Source organism: Panthera pardus, unplaced genomic scaffold, assembly GCF_024362965.1.
Source record: "Panthera pardus isolate Hobbes unplaced genomic scaffold, ASM2436296v1 HiC_scaffold_27, whole genome shotgun sequence".
NCBI classification, from domain to species: Eukaryota; Metazoa; Chordata; class Mammalia; order Carnivora; family Felidae; genus Panthera; species Panthera pardus.
The window spans coordinates 118,097,781-118,116,319 of NW_026526843.1; the positions used below are offsets into that span (position 1 = coordinate 118,097,781).

The window sequence follows — 18,539 nt, forward strand, 5'->3', positions numbered from 1 at the left end:
GCCCGCTCTGGCCGGTGCGGGGCGCGACTATCTCCCCAGAGCCCGGGAGGGAACTGGGGCCGGAGCACAGAGGGGCAGGACCTGGGGACAAGGCAGGCAAAGCTCCCCTCTCACCAGCCGTTTCCTGTGTGCACCAGGAAGGGTGCCAGCCAGCAGCTGGAGTGAAAGAGGGTCGATGGACGCTCCCAGCCCGGCTCCGCAGCCCGGCTCCGGGGCGCGTCCTGGCTGCACACACCCAACCCGCCAGAACCTCAGGCAAGCCAAGGCGGGGCTCCGCGGGAAGAAGGCTCCCCCGGCAATCGGGACCTCTGGTCGCGCTGGGAGGCACCAGCGAGGGACGGCAGGTGAGACCCCGCCTGTGGCACGGCCCCTGGTCTGCGCGGCCCGGTGAGGGCGCAGACGCACCCCGCCTGCCCCGGAGCGGCCCCCCCAGCCCCGGTCTGCCTGCTCCTGCCCCGGAGCGGCCCCCCAGGCCTCGGCCCGCCTACCCCTGCCCCGGAGCGGCCCCCCAGCCCTCGGCCCGCCTGCCCCTGCCCCGGAGCAGCCCCCCAGCCCTCGGCCCGCCTGCCCCTGCCCCGGAGCGGCCCCCCAGCCCTCGGCCCGCCTACCCCTGCCCCAGAGCGGCCCCCAGCCCTCGGCCCGCCTGCTCCTGCCCGGGAGCGGCCCCCCCAGCCCCGGTACGCCTGCCCCTGCCCCGGAGCGGCCCCCCAGCCCTCGGCCCGCCTTCCCCTGCCCCGGAGCGGCCCCCCAGCCCTCGGCCCGCCTGCCCCTGCCCCGGAGCGGCCCCCCAGCGAGGGCCCAGGCGCACCCCACCTGCACCTGCCGGAAGGCCTTCAGCCTCTTCTTGAAGCGGGAGGGCAGCACGAAGTCACAGCCGCGGGCCAGCGAGGCCAGCTCCTGCCTCAGGTCGGGGTCCTGGCGCAGGGACAGCTCCCTGAGCCGCATGTCGGCTCGCACGGGCCGCCGGGGGCCGGGCCACACGCCGCGCTCTCGCTCTCGCTCTCGGGGCTGGGCCGGGCCGGGGCCGGCGGGCTCGGGGTAGCGGCTGCGCCCGGCGGGACGGTCTGGGCGGCCGGGCTCAGGGCGCTCCATGCGTGGCCGGCCAGGCGCTCTGGGGGCCGGCCCGGGGCCGCCCGCATTCCACAGGCTGAGGAGGGCACATGGCCGCGGGAGGGGGAGGGGGCGCCCTGCTGCTCCTCCCCGCGGGCCGGTGGCTGGCGGCTGGTGGCCGGCCGCACGGCAGGGAGCGCCTGGCGGGAGCCAGCTCCCCGCGCGGCCCCCGTCCCGTGGCGAGCAAACAGGTCGGGAAGGCGAGATCTGGGGGACAGCCCTGCTGGTTCCGGGAGTGGGGGTGCACAGAGCCTCCGGGCAGACACGTGAAGTGACCTGGGGAGCCGCCAGCTCCTGAGCACAGGCGGGGAGGGCTGGCACGGGCGCTCCCTGTCCCCGACACCAGACAGCCTGTTCCAAGCTTGCTCCGCGGCCCTGCCTGGTGCCCGGGAGCCCAGAGCGGCTGCGCCCTCCCTGAAATCCAGCCGAAAACACGGGTCGGCCCTGCCACATCCCGACTCTGCCCTTAAGAGCCCAGAAGACAAAAGGGAGAGGGTCCTGTGACTCTGCCTGTTCACCAACGGGCGCGGGAAAGAGGCAGGATTTTATAGCTTTCCTGCCACCCTTCACGAGGAAAATCACGTAGAATATGACGTAGGTTACGTAGAACACACAGTGTAACTTCTTTTTCAGAATTTTTCGCAGTTTACTTATTTTTGAGAGAGAGAGAGGGAGACACACACACACAGACGTGGAGAGGGGGAAGGGCCAGCAAGCTTAAGAGCAGGGGAGGGGCAGACAGAGATGAGACACACAATCCGAAGCAGGATCCAGATTCTGAGCTGTCAACCAGAGCCCCACGCGGGGCTCGAACTCATGAACCGAGAGATCGTGACCTGAGCCGGATGCAACTGAGAGTGAGGTTCTGCTGTGGGCGGAAAGCACAGAAGACGGGCCCACAACAGGGTCCCCCGGACACCCGCACGGGGCCCGGAGCGGGGACCCCCGGACACCCTCACCCCTGCCGTGCCCCTACATGCACACAGAGTCCCTACACGCCTTTCGCAACAGGTCACATCACGGAGGCCGTGGGGGGGGGGGCGTAGCCTTGCAGAGCGTGTCTCGAAGCACCCCTGCCCCCCTCCCGGTTCCAACTGCTGTTGGGGAGGCACGTCCGCCTCTGGGGTCCTCCTCTTCTGCGTCCGCCCTGGTGCATCCATCTGCCCCGCTTCCTGAATGTCACGGATCCCCGCCAAGCGCTCTGAGGTCCCCCGGACAGGCCGACCAGGGCCGTGTGTGCCAACCAGCAGAGGAAAGCGGGCGCTGCACGACCTGGGGCAGGTGCGTGAGGCCGCAGGACAGGGCTTGCACCGCTCCGTGCACACCCAGACCCAGGTGCCACTCGCAGGTAGGTCCCGCGAGCCCCGCGCCCCTGGAACGACCAGACCCAGGAACCAGTCACAGGTCAGAGTGCAGTGGGGCCCCACCTGCCGATCTTACTCCGCTGCCCTGGGTCCCTGCACACCTTCAGGAAGAGCTGCGACTTGTGTAGCGAGCACGAGCGGGCCCTGCCCTGCTGCCCCCAACCCCCAGGTCACTTGCGCTCGAGGAAGGACGCAAGGTGGATGTCCCTCCCCGGCCCTGGGCCCCGGGCTGGGGCGGTGGCCACACTTCACTGCTGCGGACCGGAGGGCGTTCGCCACGGCACGCGGGAGCCCTCTCCCTGCCTGGAACAGCCCGGCCGTGCACACGCGGGGTGGCCGGCTGGAGCCCACGCGGAGCACACGCGGGGGCCACTGGCCACAGACGCAGAACGGCCCAAGGGAGCTGCTCCCAAGGGCACCAGCAGAGGGCGGTGAGCGCAGCCAAAGTGCTCCTTTCTTCCTTTCTTTGTTGTTGGTTTTTTTTTTTTTTAATTTTTTTTTTTTAACGTTTATTTGTTTTTGAGACAGAGAGACAGAGCATGAACAGGGGAGGGGCAGAGAGAGGGAGACACAGAATCTGAAACAGGCTCCAGGCTCTGAGCTGTCAGCACAGAGCCCGACGCGGGGCTCGAACTCACGCGAGATCACACGAGATCCTGACCTGAGCCGAAGTCGGCCGCTTAACCGACTGAGCCACCCAGGCGCCCCTGGTTTTTTTTTTTTTTTTTTTTTTTTTTTTAAGTTTTTTAACGTTGATTTCTGAGAAAGAGAGAACGCGAGCGGGGGGGGGGGGGGGGGGGGGGGGGGGGGGCAGAGACCTACACACACAGAATCGCAAGCAGGCTCCAGGCTCCGAGCCGTCAGCGCACAGCGCGACGCGGGCCTCGAACCCACCGACTGTCACATCGCCACGTGGGCCGAGGTGGGACGCTCCACCGACTGAGCCCCCCGGGCGCCACCCACTTAGTCTCCAAGTCTGGGGAGCTGCGTCCACGCAGCCGAGCCAACGGCAGCAACGGTGACGTCACGGCGGCCGGCGGCAAAGCCGGGGAACCCGGAAACTGCTCAGGGACCGCGGGCGGAGTCAGCAAGGTCTGTGAACCTCCACCACGGAGGTGAAGCTCTCCAGGCTTTCTCCTTCACGCGTGAGCAGTGACGCAGGGACCGGGGCGGCCCAGCTGGTTGAGGGTCCGACTCTTGGTTTCAGCTCAGGACTTGGTCCCAGGGTCCTGGCTGGACCCCACGAGAGCTCAGGGTGCAGCCTGCTTACGATTCCCACGCGCTCTCTGCCCCTCCCCTACTGGACTCTCTCTGAAAAAATTATACAAAGGAGTCAATAAATAAAAATCCTGCGGTGACCCAACTACAAGTGTATCAGCAGCATTAGCGTGAGCCAGTGCGTAAAACGTGAAACAGACCTGAGCAGGTCCAGGAAAATCTTGCTACATAAACCACAAGTTTTATTCCAAATAAATTAAAAAAAAAAAAAAAAAAAAAGGAAGCTTTTACTCACTTGTTGACTTGTAAATAAATATCAGGGAAAGTTCAACAGTTCTTCAAAGTTTCAAAGGTACTTATGACAGAGACAGACACACGGAAGGAAGGGGACAGAGGAGAAGTGAGGGAGAGAGGCAGGGGCAAAGAGACAGAAGACAGGGAGAGGGAGGGAGGGAGGGAGGAGTGAGAGAAGGAGGGGCAAAAAGAGGGGAGAAAGGAAGAGGGATGGAGGGAGGGAGAGACTGAGGGAGACCAGGAGGGAGGGAGGGAGGGAGGGAGGGAGGGGGGAGAGACAGAAAGAGGGAGGGAGGGAGGGAGAGAGAGGGAGGCAGGGAAGGCCTGGGGGTCAGAGGGCCTGATGGAGTGAGAGGAGACAGAAAGAGAGGAAGGGGAGACGGGGAGGGAGAGGGAGGCAGGGAGAAGGAGGGAGGCAGGCAGAGAGGAAGAGTAACCCCCCATTACTACTCTCGGCATCTTAAGAAAAGGACCGGATCCAAAGCCGGCTCACTTTAAACATCCCCCCTTACCAGGAACATAAGGGAACCTCTCCCACCGGGACACGGCCTCTGTGAAGACACCGGACTAACTTCACCCTTGACCCCAGCGGACATCCACCCCGCTGCACCCCCGCTGCTCCCCGACAAGACCCCCCCTCCTCCCGCACACCCCAGCCAGAGCAATCAGGCCCAGGTGGACGACTATCTATTCACACACAGTATGACCCCTGCCCCCCCCCCCCCCCCCCCAGGTAGAGAGGATCCTCATCTAATCTCGTGGAGATCACTGGGCAAAACAGTAGTCTCTGCACCCAGCACCTGTGACAACTCAGAGTGTCACTGAGACAATCGCATCACAAAGGCAGGGAGAGGCATCCTTGCAACAGCTGATACAAACCGGGAAGACCTGCGCCCCTCCCGAGAACCCCTGCTGACGGGGTCACAGAGCCCTCAAGAAATGACAGGTGCTCATGCCCACGGGCCCCCAAGGACCAGCAGAGTCAAGACTGCAGCACCCCGACTCTCCCCAGGTGACCCCAACAGCAGACGGTCCCCGACTCTCACCAAGTGACCCAAAGAGCAGACGGTCCCCGACTCTCACCAAGTGACCCCAACAGCACACAGCCCCCAACTCTCACCAGGTGACCCCAAAAGCAGACAGGCCCCCCACTCTCACCAGGTGACCCAAAAGCAGACAGGCCCCCCACTCTCACCAGGTGACCCAAAAGCAGACAGGCCCCAACTCTCACTGGGTGACCCCAACAGCAGACAGGCCCCGACTCTCCCCAGGTGACCCCAACAGCACACAGCCCCCAACTCTCACCAAGTGACCCAAAGAGCAGACAGGCCCCGACTCTCACCAGGTGACCAATCAGCAGACAGCCCCCGACTCTCAACAGGTGACCCCAATGGCAGACCACCCCCAACTCTCACCGGGTGACCCCAACAGCACACAGCCCCCCACTCTCACCAAGTGACCCAAAAGCAGACAGGCCCCAACTCTCACTGGGTGACCCCAACAGCAGACAGGCCCCGACTCTCCCCAGGTGACCCCAACAGCACACAGCCCCCGACTCTCACCAAGTGACCCAAAGAGCAGATGGTCCCCAACTCTCACCAAGTGACCCAAAGAGCAGACAGGCCCCAACTCTCACCAGGTAACCCCAACAGCAGATGGCCCCCAACTCTCACCAAGTGACCCCAACAGCAGACGGTCCCCAACTCTCACCGGGTGACCCCAACAGCAGACAGGTCCCGACTCTCATCAAGTGACCCCAACAGCAGATGGTCCCCAACTCTCACCAAGTGACCCAAAAGCAGACGGTCCCCAACTCTCACGAAGTGACCCCAGCAGCAGAAAGTCCCCAAGTCTCACCAAGTGACCCAAACAGCAGACGGTCTCCAACTCTCACCAAGTGACCCCAACAACAGACAGCCCGCAACTCTCACCGGGTGACCTCAACAGCACACAGTCCCCCACTCACACCAAGTGACCCAAACAGCAGACAGCCCCCAACTCTCACCAAGTGACCCCAACAGCAGATGGTCCCCAACTCTCACCAAGTGACCCAAAAGCAGACAGCCCCCAACTCTCACGAAGTGACCCCAACAGCAGAAAGTCCCCAAGTCTCACCAAGTGACCCAAACAGCAGACGGTCCCCAACTCTCACGAAGTGACCCAAAAGCAGACAGCCCCCAACTCTCATGAAGTGACCCAAACAGCAGACAGCCAACTCTCCCCAAGTGACCCCAACAGCAGACAGCCCCCGACTCTCACCAGGTGACCCCAACAGAAGACAGCCCCCGACTCTCACCAGGTGACCCCAACAGCACACAGCCCCCAACTCTTACCAAGTGACCCAAACAGCAGATAGCCCCCAACTCTCACCAGGTGACCAAACAGCAGACAGCCCCCAACTCTCAACAGGTGACCCCAATGGCAGACAGCCCCCAACTCTCACTGGATGACCGCAACAGCACACAGTCCCCCGCTCTCACCAGGTGACCCCAATAGCAGACAGTCCCCGACTCTCACCAGGTGACCCCAACAGCAGACAGCCCCCAACTCTCACCAGGTGACCCCAAAAGCACACAGTCCCCCACTCTCACCAAGTGACCCAAACACCGCCAGTCCCCTACTCTCACCAGGTGACCCCAACAGCACACAGCCCTCAACTCTCACCAGGTGACCCAAAAGCAGAGAGCTCCCGACTCTCACCAAGTGACCCAAAGAGCAGACAGCCCCCAACTCTCACCAAGTGAACCAAAAGCAGACAGGCCCCAAGTCTCACCGGGTGACCCCAACAGCACACAGCCCCCCACTCTCACCAAGTGACCCCAACAGCACACAGCCCCCAACTCTCCCCAGGTGACCCAAACACCGCCAGTCCCCTAGTCTCACCGGGTGACCCCAACAGCACACAGCCCCCCACTGTCACCAAGTGATCCCAACAGCAGACAGCCCCCAACTCTCACCAAGTGATCCAAAAGCAGACAGGCCCCAACTCTCACCAGGTGACCCCAACAGCAGACAGCCCCCAACTCTCACCGGGTGACCCTAACAGCAGACAGCCCCCAACTCTCACCGGGTGACCCCAACAGCACACAGTCCCCCACTCTCACCAAGTGACCCAATGAGCAGCCAGTCCCCAACTCTCACCAGGTGACCCCAACAGCACACAGCCCCCAACTCTCCCCAGGTGACCCAAACACCGCCAGTCCCCTAGTCTCACCGGGTGACCCCAACAGCACACAGCCCCCCACTGTCACCAAGTGATCCCAACAGCAGACAGCCCCCACTCTCACCAAGTGACCCAAAAGCAGACAGGCCCCAACTCTCACCAGGTGACCCCAACAGCAGACAGCCCCCAACTCTCACCGGGTGACCCTAACAGCAGACAGCCCCCAACTCTCACCGGGTGACCCCAACAGCACACAGTCCCCCACTCTCACCAAGTGACCCAATGAGCAGCCAGCCCCCAACTCTCACCAGGTGACCCCAACAGCACACAGTCCCCAACTCTCACCAAGTGACCCAAACAGCAGATGGTCCCCAACTCTCACCAAGTGACCCCAACAGCACACAGCCCCCAACTCTCCCAAGGTGACCCAAACACCGCCAGTCCCCTACTCTCACCAGGTGACCCCAAACAGCAGACAGCCCTCAACTCTCACCGGGTGACCCCAACAGCACACAGTCCTCCAACTCTCCCCAAGGGACCCAAACAGCAGACGGTCCCCAACTCTCCCCAAGTGACCCAAAGAGCAGACAGCCCCCAACTCTCACCGGGTGACCCAAAAGCAGACAGGCCCCAACTCTCACCCGGTGACCAAACAGCAGCCAGGCCCCACGAACATCTCATCAGCCTCTTCACGCGAGTACTGACAAGGGGTTTCCACCACAACCTGGACCAAAGCTGGAGGCCGGACCTCCCGCTCGCTGGCCAGCGGCCGGCACCCGGGCGGGCCACGTGTGAATAAACACACGTTTGCATCCACGCATCACAAGACGCTCCAGAAACATGCAGCCATCTGTGCCAACTGCCTGTGGGCAAAGTCCAGAACAATTCAAGGAAAAACAATTGTCTTTTCAAAAATGTTGTTGCAATAACCAGGCACTCAAAAAAAAAAAAAAAACACCAAAAAAAACCCCATAAACTTACATAGAGCAACACATAAAAACTAACTCGAAACGGACCATAAATCTAAGTTAAAGGCAAAATTTGGGGCCTGAGCAGCTCGATGGGTTAAGTGTCCGACTCTTGATCTCGGCTCAGGTGAGACGGGGCCCGAGGCGGGGGCTGGGCTGATAGCACGGAGCCTGCTTGGGGTGCTCTCTTTCCGCCCCTCCCCTGCTTACATGCACTGTGTCTCAAAATAAATAAACAAACTTTAAAAAATAAAAAAAACCTATGAAACTTCTAACAGAAACAGGACAAAATCTTTTTGAGCCGAGTCTCGCAAAGAGTGCTTAGATTACAGTCTGCCCTTTTTGGGACAAAAAGAAAATAATCGATAAATTGTACTTTGCGAACATTACAAACTTTTCTGCTTCAAAGACAAGAGTAAAAAGAGAAAGTCACAGGGCTGCAGACTTCGCAAATCCTCAGCCTCTTACGGGAGTAGTATACACACACACAGAGAACACTAACAATACAACTCAGAGCCTAATGAAGAGAAAACAGGTAAAAGATTTGAATCAACAGGTCAGCAAAGACACACAACCCAAAACCAAAAGAAAGAAACCAACAAACCGCCTATGGAGAGATGCTCAACACCGTTAGGTTTTAGGAAGCATGTGTGAAAACCACGGTGGGGCTCCTGGGGGGAGGGGGGGTCAGTCAGGTAAGTGTCCGACTCTGGACTCTGGCTCAGGTCTTGATCTCAGGATTGTGACTTTAAGCCCCACACTGGGCTCCCAGCTGGGCGCGGAGCCTACTGGAAACAGGACAGGACAAGGAAGCAGTGAGACCCAACACGCCCACGTTCCAGAAAGCGTGTTAAGAATCCCTGGCGATACCCAGGGCTGCTGAGGAAATGCAGGAACCAGAGCCCTGGGTCCTCCCTTGCGGGATGTAAAACGCCGCAACCACTTTGGAAAACAGTCTGGCAGTTTTTTCAAACCTGACGTGTGCATCTCCCACGAAACCCAGTATTTCCACGTTCGGTACGAACCTGAGAGAAACGAAGGAAGACACGGGTCCGCACAAAACTCGTTTGCAGATGTCCTCGGCAGAGCTCATCGTGACGCTGAGCACAGGGGGAGCCACCCGGGGACAGGCCGTGGTACCTCCACACAACGCAGCAAGGACATGACAACCGTGCAGGGGACACTGGGGAGACCGCCCGTGATCTGTGTCCCAGGGCAACCGTTCAGAACACAGCTGCGGGAGGACGCAGGTGTTGCCGAAACACTGAAACACTGGCTGCGCTGGGGAGCAGGCTGGGGGGTGGGGGTCTCCGCAGCGGAAGGGAGTTTTGAGGGTCCTACATGGAGGAGCACCGCCCATTCAAGACCCGGCCCCCATCGGGCACGGTGGTCCTGCTCCCTCTGCAGCGTCTCTGCAGGTGCCGGGAGGGGGCGGGCCCTCAAAAGGTGACAGGCACACGAGGGAGGTCGGCTGCGAGCCGCAGGGGACACTAAGCTGTCCTGATGCACATGCAGGCAGCGTCCCTGGTGGCGGGGGAGAGCCCAGGTACACGGTCACACACGCATCCCCGGCCAAGGCGTCAGCCTGGGAAGCGAGACAGCCATGCAGGTGCCTTCCGGGAGCCTCAGGACAGCAGCCCCCCCGCCACGGACCCCTGGACCCCTCCTCGCGGAGCCCCTGCACCCGCACCCCCCTCCTCATGGACACCCTGCACCCACCTCTTCATGGACATCCTGCACCCCTCCTCATGGAACCCCTGCACCTCCCCTCCTCATGGACCCCTGCACCCTCCCTCCTCACGGAGCCCCTGCACCTTATTTCCTGGAAAACACGGATCTTACAAAGGACTCGCATCCAGGTTATATAGAAAGAGCTCTTCCAACTCAGTAATTAAAAGGTACCCCGATTTTGAAAGCAGGGAAAAGACTGGAACAGAGGCTTCACGTCGGCGAAAGGGCCGCTGAAAACTCGCTCACCTTCACCGGAAAGCAGAGGTAAGCGCGCAAATGAAACCGCGAGGCACAACACATTGGCCCCAGCGGCTGAAACAAAACGTCTCAGGACTCGCGGTGCCGGCGGGGACGCAGAAGTGCGAGAACCTGCACGCACACACGCTGGCGGACACGAGGACGTGCACGCGCACCGGACCCGTGGCGGGAACCCGCACGCGCACCGGACCCTGGCAAGAACCCGCACGCGCACGGGACCGGACGGCTTGCAGAAGCGCTTTTGGCTCTGTCGTGGAGGGGACACGGACTTCCCACACGAGTCCGCAGGCCCCGTCCACGAGAAGTGAAAACGCGTGTCCACAGAGACCCAGACGCGAACATTCCCCGCAGCGTCACTCACAGCAAAGAGCGGACGCGACCGCGGGACCCGTCGATACGGAATGACGAACAGCCCGTGGCGGACGCACGCACGGGAGGCCAGCGGCGCAATGAAGAGACCGAGCGCCGACACACACGCCAAGGACCAGCACGTCCACGGCCCGTGCTCCACCAAAGCAGGCGCAGGACGCGAGGTTCTCCAAAGCAGCCACGGGTGGGTGGGTGCTCGTGGCCCCGACTCGTGGGAACCTGGAGGACAGAGGGTTCTGTACCTTGACCGTCGTGCCCCGGAAGCCGCTGCAACAAGGCTCACTTGTGAATTAATCTCCCTTTCTCTCTCTGCCGTCTCTACTCCTATATTCGCACGGGTGCCACGGGCTCCAGCCGGGCAATCTGGCGTGACCCTCTGCACGTGCCTGCACGCCACAGCCATTTGTGGGCACCGTGCTCTGTGTCCAGGCCCCGGGGAAGGAGCAGGGAGCAGAAGGATAAAACCAGTGCCCTGCTGGAGCTTACAGTCAGCTGGGGAAGACAGGCTAAGAAAATAAACCTGCCAAGCACGTCCCGTCAGATGTCCACGGGTGGGGTGAGAGACGGGAGTGGGAGGGGGCAGGGACCCCGCACCCAGAACCTCAGAAGGGCGCCTTATTCGGCAATAGGGTCTTTGCAGAGGAGATTAAGTGAAGGATCTGAGGTGGGCTCACCCTGGATGAGGGGGACCCTGAATCCAACGGCAGGTGTCCTTGTAAGAGACAGAAGAGGGACACACACGCAGAGGAGAAGCCCCGTGACGCCGAGGCAGAGACGGGAGGGACGCGGCCACGAGCCCAGGGGCGCCTGGAGCCCCAGAAGCTGGAAGAGGCAGGAAGGAGCCTCCGGAGGGAGCGTGGTCCCGCCCCGCCTGGGTCTCAGCCTTCTGGTCTCCAGAGCTGGGGGGTTCACTCCTGTGGTTTTGAGCTGCTCACTGGTCTCCGTTAGGGCAGCTCCAGGGGCCACCAGCCTGTGGGAAGGAGGGCCTCAGTGACAGCCCAGGAGAGGCCCGCAGGGTGACCAGGGAGCGCGGGTCAGCCAGGGCGAGCCCTGCAGTGCAGGGGTGTGGGGAAAGCAAAGGGGCAGCGTGGGGAGGGAGGAAGCGATGGGTGGGGTGCAGCAGGCACCACGAGAGCCGGCTGGACACACAGGACCCTTCGTTCATAAAGACTGAGGGCCCGGCCACGAGCCCAGGCGCTGCTGAACCGCTCCCCCAGGTCTCGGATCAGGAGGGGCTCCACGGGGGGGGACGGCATCGGCAACACAACGCAGACGTGACCGTGAAGGGCACCAGCGCTGGGGGCCACTGCTTCCAACCGCCGTTCAGTCTGCATCATCACCTTCTCCTTGAGGGGCGAGCACATCCTTCGGGGCTGCAGACAAGTAAGTGAAGGTCCCTGTGGGGACGGGACACCCGGCGTGTCCACACCTCTCTGAGTCCCGTGGTCCTCGGGCGGCACCGTGGAGGGGAGTGACGCCTGCCGGGCCTGCTCCCCGGAGGACCCGCTCCCAGGTACAACCAGGTCCCAGGCTGGACCTGCCCCTGGGGCTGTGGAGGGAAGGGTCCTGGGATCCGCGTGCACAGTCCAAGACCTGCCCGCCTGTCTGCCACCTGAGCCTCACAGGGCTCTTTTTTTTTTAAGTTTATTAATTTTTTTTAATTTTTTTTTTTAACGTTTATTTATTTTTGAGACAGAGAGACAAAGCATGAACGGGGGAGGGTCAGGGAGAGGGAGACACAGAGTCTGAAACAGGCTCCAGGCTCTGAGCTGTCCACACAGAGCCCGACGCGGGGCTCGAACTCGCGGACCGCGAGATCGTGACCTGAGCTGAAGTCGGACGCTTAACCGACTGAGCCACCCAGGCGCCCTAAAGTTTATTTATTTTGAGAGAGACACAGACAGCGAGTGGCAGAGGAGCAGAGAGAGGAGGAGAGAGAATCCCAGGCAGGCTCTGCCCTGTCCGCGTCAAGCCCCATGTGGGGCTCCAACTCGTGAACCGCGGGATCATGACCTGAGCCAAAACCAAGATGTTTAACCCGCTGAGCCACCCGGGCGCCCCAAACCTCACAGGACTCTTATCCGCTCCCTATTAGCTTTTTAAGAAACAAATTAGGCCTCTTCTTAGGGCATTTTATGCATGAACGTTTTTCTGAAGTTAATTACCGTTTCTGGGGGAAAAGACTTTTGAGGAAGGAAGGAAGAGTGTGGCACAAACTGTGTTTCGCAGGAAGCGCTCTTGATGTTTTAAGAACGTTTTTAAAGCATCAAACATCTGACATGTGGCTGTAGGTTTTACAGCCACCAATTTACTCAGCGGCGTCTGTGGCAGGCAGAAGCGTGCCATCAGCGAGCACGTTGGCACGGCTGCGACTGAAGTCCTCCAGGGGTGAGGAGTGACTCCTTTCTCAGCCGTGTGCGCTGAAAACACTCCGGGACGAGACGGAGAACTAGGCCGTCCTCCGTGCGATTCAGGTGCTCATCTCAGGACACGTCGTTTCCTCTACGAATCGCGAATTAAAGTGGCACAAGGTTACTGGGGGGCTCCGGGGGGGCTCAGCAGCGGGTGCAGCAACCGACTCTTGCTTCTGGCTCAGGTCACGGTCTCAGGGTCATGGGATCGAGGCCTGTGTCGGCCTCAGAGCTCAGCTCTCTCTCCCTCGGCCCCTCTGCCCACTGACGCTCTCCTCTTTCCGAGATAAAAAAAAATATATACTTTAAATAAAATAGGGCGGCAGGAGGTTACTGGGACGCACGCCCCCCGGAGGGGCCGGAGGAGCTCTCAGCCAGTCACTGGGCAAGCTGGGCCCTCAGCTGCCGTCCTCACTGTGCCGTGTCCTTTGCACGTGGCAGCCGCGCCCACCAGCCCCACAGGACGGGCGGCACCTCGACCTGCGTCTCCTGGGCTTTGTCGCTGGGAGAGGACGTAGGTAAACAAACAGCCCGTTCACGTTACGCTCTGGCTTCCCTTCAAAAGGGCTTCCTCAGACGCAGTCAGTGTTCTGAGCGGCACAGACGTGCTGGCTGGGATCGCGGGTGACGGACGCACGGAGCCCTTCCTGCTCAGGACCCCGCTTTGCCCACGTAGAGCCGGCAAGACGTGCCCAGTGCCCCTCTCACGTAACACGTCGGCCGAACACACGGCGCCATCTGTGTCTAGCGGGCGTCCCTGGGCGGGTCACGCACACGGCCACCCAGCACTCCGTGCGCGTCCGGGCTGCCGTGTGTCGTTTCCACGGTCCGCGCTCCTCCCGCCCCTCCCTCCCAGCTGCGGAACCCAAGCCGCTGGGCTGCAAAGGGCTCGCGGTCAGCCGTCGTGTGTCTGTGCCCGTGGGAAGGGTTTCTCCGCGGTGAGAATCTGTGCCTCAGAGCCCCGAGCACCAGCCCTCCGTGCCCTGCCCGCCCGCGGCCGGACATCGGGTCTCTCTCTGTAACCGCGGCCTGACGCGATGCGCTGATGGGGACTATGGGAAGGGGCCTTACCATCGGGACCCAGTAAAAAGATGGGCCCTCTCGGGTAACTCGTTCTCGAAATTCAACGGATACGGTCCATAAAATTCCAAATACGCGAAGACGCGTTTAAAGCCAACTTCAAATCCCGCACGAGATCGTCACTACTTTCTGAAAATTCTTGGGGAGAAAAGCATTCCGCTCTCCCTCAAAACCACTCCCTGCGCCGGTCACGGAAACCGCGAACCAGAGGAGGAAACTATCTCCACCGGGCCTCCGCGAGCGGTTCCCGCCGACCTCTGTGACTCCGGCGTGCGGACCTGCCAGACCCTCCGTGACCCCTCCTGCGCCCAGACTCCCTGCAGGTCCACACACCTGCCAGCCGCTCCCAGCATCCCGCCCCTAGGGTCCTGGGCACACCCCGCCCCCACGGCACGCACACGTTTCAGACGCCCGTGCAGCCAGCGGTGGAGGCAAGCGCGCGTCCCAGCCCAGAGCCCTGCGTCCCGGCCAACCCCTCAGGCGCACAGCCACGGGGTCCCGGCTCTCATCCGCAGGCCCTCTGCTGTCAGCCCGCTCAGGCCGCCGGGCAGGACGGACGCTCGTCGGGTCGCCCGTCTGAACTTCCTTCCTGCAACTCCCGCCCTTCGCCCCTTCCCACTAAATCCAGTGATTTCCCCGAGTCCCCTCGGTTCCTGCAATTTCTCCCAGTGGAGACAACCAAGCTCTCCCTGCTTCGAGCACCCGAGGAACTTAATCCCCACTTGTCTGTGCCTCGTTGGTTGCCCTACAGAAATACGTCCTGTTCACCCAAGTGGCCCTCCTCGGGCAGGGCTGACCTGCCGATACCTTCAGCCCTAAGAGCGTTCACACAAGGTCACACGGTCACAAAATACAAGAATTCACTTCTGAGTGGTGTTGGGCTTTATGACCGCAACGTACCGAAACACAAAGCGGGCAGTTCACGTAGTACGAGCTCACATTCCCGGACACTGAAAATGCCACTCTGAGGACCTCAGCGATCCTGGGGAATACGAATGCCATGTTGGGGACCTTAGGTATCCCGGTGACTACGAATGCCACGTCGGGGACCTCAGCAATCCCGGGGACTCTGAATGCCACATTGGGGACCTCAGCAAACCCAGGGACTACAAATGCCACGTCGGGGACCTCAGCAATCCCGGGGACTACGAATGCCACGTCGGGGACCTCAGCAAACCCGGGGACTACGAATGCCACGCCAGGGACCTCAGCAATCCCGGGGACTACGAATGCCATGTTGGGGACCTCAGCAATCCCGGGGACTACGAATGCCACGTCGGGGACCTCAGCAATCCCGGGGACTACGAATGCCATGTCGGGGACCTCAGCAATCCCGGGGACTACGAATGCCATGTCGGGGACCTCAGCAAACCCGGGGACTACGAATGCCACGTCGGGGACCTCAGGTACCTCGGTGACTACGAATGCCACGCCGGGGACCTCAGCAATCCCGGGGACTACGAATGCCACGTCGGGGACCTCAGCAATCCCGGGGACTACGAATGCCACGTCGGGGACCTCAGCAATCCCGGGGACTACGAATGCCACGCCAGGGACCTCAGCAATCCCGGGGACTACGAATGCCACGCCAGGGACCTCAGCAATCCCGGGGACTACGAATGGCATGCCGGGGACCTCAGCAATCCCGGGGACTACGAATGCCACGCCAGGGACCTCAGCAATCCCGGGGACTACGAATGCCACGCCGGGGACCTCAGCAATCCCGGGGACTACGAATGGCATGCCGGGGACCTCAGCAATCCCGGGGACTACGAATGGCATGTTGGGGACCTCAGCAATCCCGGGGACTACGAATGCCACGCCAGGGACCTCAGCAATCCCGGGGACTACGAATGCCATGTCGGGGACCTCAGCAATCCCGGGGACTACGAATGCCACGCCAGGGACCTCAGCAATCCCAGGGACTACGAATGCCACGTCGGGGACCTCAGCAATCCCGGGGACTACGAATGCCATGCTGGGGACCTCAGCAATCCCGGGGACTACGAATGCCATGCTGGGGACGGATAAGACTGTCCCCATTAGAGTAAGCTTTCTGAGCTCTGGCCCTTGTCACACATCCCACTGCTTCAGAAAACGAGCGATTCGGGCAAAATGCTCTAGAGCCCTGAGGCCGTGCAGTTCAGGGGGGCAGGGAACTGGGCCAGAGCTCAAGGGATGGTGGGGAGGGGGGCCTGCAGGTGTAGAGATAAGCCACGCGGTCTCTAGCTCTGCCTTGGAGACTGCTTCCCGTGTCCTTGGAGACGGACTTTCTGGGAAGCGTCCTAGATCGCTTAGAACGGCTCAGAAAACCAGCCGTAATTTAGGGCCAAGCGGGTCTCTGCAGGGCCTTACAGCTCGCCATGTCCGTTCGTGCTTGGGAAACCAGTGACTCAGCGGTACTCTGATAGCCTGCGTGGTGGACGGGACGCTAGGTCCAACGGAAACGTTTAGAACGTCACCAACAAGTCCCCCGGAACGTCCTGAACACTGCAGGCTTTAGGACTACCGTAGGTACATTGTGCGCACCCAACCATACCTTTTTGTGTAACACCTGGGGACGTTTTACTCTCTACGCAGACGCAGTATTAAATGCTAGGAATCAACAGTCTTGCACACCTCTGACCGCCTCTAACCATTGCAGACGATTTAAGGGCAGAAGTAGACAAGTGAGGGATGAAACCTCTAAGATTCTTACTGAAGCAGGGGATAAACTGCCGAGAAGCGGATGCCTAAAAACCAAAAGTCGAAGAAATTGGACACAAACTTCAAAATTCTGACCAACCTGGGACTCAGGCAATGATAAAATTTTTCAGCTGTGGGGCTTCCTTCGGGGGGGGGGGGGGGAACCAGCCTAAAGATGAAAGTTTTCACGGCCCACGTTCTTCCACCGGCCTCCTCCACCACCACCGAGCCACACGTGGACATGCGACCCAAGTTACCTTGGTAGCTGTTAGCAGAAGCAAGAGTCACTTACTACTCTGGTCCCTGCGGATCTACGAGGAGGCCCTCGAACGTGTGGCCCATTCCTGGGGCTAGTGGCGGCTCCCAGCGGGAGCGCGGCGGACGCGGGGGCTGGGCTGGGCGCCCCCAGGCTATCGAACACACCGGGCTTGCAGGCGGGGGCTGCCGCTGCCAACAGGGGCCCGGGCTGCCCCGCGTCCCCGGCGCCCATCTCGGTCCTCCCGGGCGTCTTGATCCTTTGCAAGCAGTCCTGCAGCATCGTCTGCGTGCTGGACTCGCTGAGCCAGCACAGGAACAGCTCGTCCACCTTCATTTTCAGAACGGGCTGCAGGACTTTGCCGGGCGGCATCTCCGAGACTCGCACGCTCCTTCCCCGGGAGCCCCCTCCACCGTGTGCACCCCCGCCTGACGCCAGGAACCGGGGTCTGGCCTGAATGCACCTGGGCGGGGCAGATGAAGGCCGCCGGTGGGGGGTTGCGGGCCTAGGGTCCGGGTCCGGGCAGGTGGGGGTAGCAGGCCGGAAGCCCAGGGAGGCGGGGTTCGCAGGCCTGAAGCCCAGGGAGGCAGGGTTCGCAGCGGAGCCCGGGGTCCGGGGAGGCGGGGTTCGCAGGCCCGGAGCCCGGGTTCAAGGGGAGGCGGGGTTCGCAACTGAGCCCGGGTTCCCGGGGAGGCGGGGTTCGCAACTGAGGCCGGGTTCCCGGGGAGGCGGGGTTCGCAGGCCCGGAGTCCGGGGTCCGGGGACGCGGGTGAGGGCAGTGCCGGGGTTCCGGCCTGAGGGCGCCGCCGGCGCCTCGGGGGCTGCGCGGACCCCGAGGCCCAGCGGAGGCGGACCGGCAGGACCGCGGAGAGGCCCGCGCAGCTCAGGGCAGCTTCAAAACGGGCGCGCCGGCCGCGCTCCCAAAGAAGGTCGCCTACGTCGTGCGTCACCGCGACGCGTGGCGTCATCACGGCGGCCCCGGGCGCCGCAGGCCGGCGTGCACGGGACCGGGTGGGGCCCCGCCGGGGGGCTCTGCGGGGATGTAGGGGCTTTGCGAGGATGGGGACGCAAGAGCGGCGGCCACCGGACATGACCACGTTCCGCTTTTAGGCTTTTTTCGGGGTGCGGCACACGCCCGCGAGACCGGAGGGCCGCGGAGGTGGGAGCATGCGCCGCGCGTGCGTGCTGGCCATGGTGGGGGGGGGGGGCGGGGGGGGGGGGTGGCGATGTAGCCTGACAGTTCGGCCATGCGCAGTACGTGCCAGCCGAGAGCCAGCCGGCATGGCGTCTGCCGGGCGGACCACGGGCGGCCGTGCGCAGTGGGTGCCCACCGGGAGCGCGCGCGGGCATGCGCAGTGCGTGCCCGCCGAGCACAAGAACGCGACTGCGCGCTGCGGCTGTCGAGAGCGAGCTCGAGGCGGGGGCTGCAGATTTCATAAGTAGGCAACCCCGTTTACGTTAATTTTGTTTCTCGCACGGTAAGGAAGGTTTGCAGACGTAGATCTCTTAAAAATTGGCTGCTTAGCGTGAGAACGTACTGCTTTTGTAATTGCAAAAATAATAAATCTCTTTTCCCGGAGGTAAAATTAGTTACTGAAATGGCCTTTTGCACCCCCCCCCCCAGTAGCCTAT

At 61.7% G+C, this 18,539-nt stretch overlaps 1 protein-coding gene across 3 annotated transcripts in view; it reads right to left on the bottom strand.

The window, feature by feature from the left end:
* Positions 1-18,078, bottom strand: part of LOC128773861 (serine/threonine-protein phosphatase 2A regulatory subunit B'' subunit beta-like) — a 35,507-nt gene extending 17,429 nt beyond the window's left edge. The window contains exon 1 of one of the 3 annotated variants that reach the window (XM_053891851.1): positions 820-2,689. In XM_053891851.1, coding sequence (XP_053747826.1) covers positions 820-1,563 — 744 coding nt within the window. In that variant the 5' untranslated portion in view covers positions 1,564-2,689. Of the gene's footprint in view, positions 1-813; positions 2,690-16,943 lie in introns of those variants that run through there. The other 2 variants (XM_053891850.1, XM_053891852.1) reach the window with 2 other exon arrangements.
* Positions 18,079-18,539: the final 461 nt, after the last annotated feature.